A 2,500-nucleotide genomic window follows, 5' to 3' on the forward strand; every position below is an offset into this window, starting at 1 on the left:
GACAGTCTGTGAATATAAAGTGGTGTCAAAATTGAAAATTTCATTTCTATTTTATGAAATAATACGTAATTGCTCTTTGTTATCTTAAACCAGTTGGCAATACACTTCATGATCTTCATTGAAGATTTATAGGTCGCTCATGAATGGCAGAAGCAAGGGACAATGACACTGCCCTATCAAGCAGGACAATGCCTTAGAGACTGTATTTTTTTTTTTTAAATATACAACGTATATGACTGTGGATATCAGTACCCAAGATGGTTAGACACAGCATGGTGTTTTATTCAATTTATTTTCAGATTTATTAACCGATTGATGTATCACCAACTTAAGATTTTGGTTTCTTCCTTTTTTCCACCAACAGGTACAGAGCCCACGAATGCCGGGATAATGCCCACTGGCTAAAGGACGACCTTGTGGTGTATCACATAGCCGCTGTAGGTGTGGTCCTTGACCCAAAAACGAAGACTCAGAGTCATTATCTGCATCATACTGATGATATCATGTGTCTTGCTGTTCATCCTGAGGGGAGATTGGTAGCTACAGGACAGGTATGTGATTTATGCTGTTCTTTTTCTGTTTCTCTGTGCAAATTCCATCACTGTTCTATCTGTAGCCTAGCTCTTAATTCGCTTATGTTTTAAGGCTCCAAGTCTGATGGTTTTGTAGACTTAAATAAACAAGAACCAAGAACAAATAGTAAATTTGGTGAAAGGGCTTTTAGCTATTGTGCGCCTAGACATTATAATAAACTGCCAACTGAAATGAAGGACCTAAAGGGAGCAATTGAATTTAAGAAGAAACTAAAGACATTACTTTTCACAAGATCATATGATTTGGAAGATGCTACAATCAAAGAATTGTATAAGTTAAAATGAAAATGTTTCGTTAGATGATTAATATGGACCCGCCCGAGAAGTAGTTCACTCGACTTCAGTGGAGGGTTGGATTTAAACCCAAAACAAGTAAGCAACAAGTAAGACAGGTGCACAATATACCATCGCCATCTGTTGCCAACGCTCCTTACTAAAGTGGGCAAATGGTCACAAAATTCGACAAAGTTTCCGTTTTCTTTAAGAAGTAGCATTTTTTATCATTTCCACAATAGCGATCTCTTATTAAAAGATTGTGTATTGCATCACATTATTTACTAAATGTATGTTTCTTGATTTTATTATCGGCTATTTTCTTTTGCGTTTTGTTAGGCTACTTCCATCGTAAATAGGAACTTTATTTAAGATTTTATGTCTTATTTCAGGTTATAGTCATATTTTCGTTTTTCAATTTGACATACTACTATGTCAACCAGGACCCATACAGTGATGTCAACATTGACTCTCCATTCCTTTGGATCTTCTGTAATATCTCTGTAGTTATACAGTTAATTCTAATAGTCAGGCCTTCTCCATTACGAGGCTCAATACTGCACAGTATTCTAAAAGTTTTATTCCAGCTGTGACCGAGTTGTGGAATGATTCTCCTAGTTGAATCAATAGAACTTCAAAAGTTCAAACTCGCAGCAAATGTTTTTATGTTGAACAGGCTGACATGAGTTTTTTTTTTTTTTATAGTTTATGTATGAAATATCTGTTTTAATGTTGTTAATGTTTTTAGAATATTTTATTTTAATTTTTCATTACTTTTTATATCGTTTATTTATTTCCTTATTTCCTTTCCTCACTGGGCTATTTTTCCCTGTTGGAACCCTTGGGCTTATAACATCTTGCTTTCCCAACTAGGTTTGTAGCTTTTTTTTACATCGTTTATTTATTTCCTTATTTCCTTTCCTCACTGGGCTATTTTTCCCTGTTGGAACCCTTGGGCTTATAACATCTTGCTTTCCCAACTAGGGTTGTAGCTTAGCTAATAATAATAATAATAATAATAATAATAATAATAATAATAATAATAATAATAATAATAATAATAATAGCACCATTTCCATAACGGCCGTATATCCTCTTCTCTCCAGATTGGCCGAGACGCCGTGGTCCACGTGTGGGACGGGATGGACCAGAGAATAATGTCCCTGCTGAAGAATGGTCACTCGAAGGGCATCTCCAGCGTCGCCTTCAGCGGCGACGGCGAAAGGGTGGCGTCCCTGGGCATGGATGATCATCACACATTGGTCTTGTGGAACTGGAAGAAGGGATACAAGCTCGCATCGGCCAGGTACTGGAATTGTTCTTTTTATTCTTTGATAGTGTACGCGACCCGTCATAATTATTATTATTATTATTATTATTTGCTAAGCTGCAACCCTAGTTGGAAAAGCAGGATGCTATAAGCCCAGGGGCTCCAACAGGGAAAACAGCCCAGTAAGGAAAGGAAACAAGGAAAAAAAATTAATTGTTTTAAGAACAGCAACAATATTAAAATAAATATTTCTTATATAAACTATAAAAACTTTAACAAAACAAGAGGAGGAGAAACAAGAGAGAACAGTGTGCCCGAGTGTACCCTCAAGCAAGAGAACTCTAACCCAAGGCAGTGAAAGACC

General features: G+C 36.4%; 1 protein-coding gene across 1 annotated transcript in view; it reads left to right on the plus strand.

Annotated features, from left to right (window-relative positions):
- The window catches only part of LOC137627901 (echinoderm microtubule-associated protein-like 6), an 84,985-nt gene that overhangs the window by 21,097 nt on the left and 61,388 nt on the right, over positions 1-2,500 (plus strand). Inside the window, exons 16-17 of the mRNA XM_068359345.1 lie at positions 365-551; positions 1,973-2,172. Of these exons, the coding sequence (XP_068215446.1) occupies positions 365-551; positions 1,973-2,172 (387 nt within the window). The remainder of the gene's footprint in view (positions 1-364; positions 552-1,972; positions 2,173-2,500) is intronic.

Source organism: Palaemon carinicauda, chromosome 35 (genome assembly GCF_036898095.1).
Source record: "Palaemon carinicauda isolate YSFRI2023 chromosome 35, ASM3689809v2, whole genome shotgun sequence".
Taxonomy (NCBI): Eukaryota; Metazoa; Arthropoda; class Malacostraca; order Decapoda; family Palaemonidae; genus Palaemon; species Palaemon carinicauda.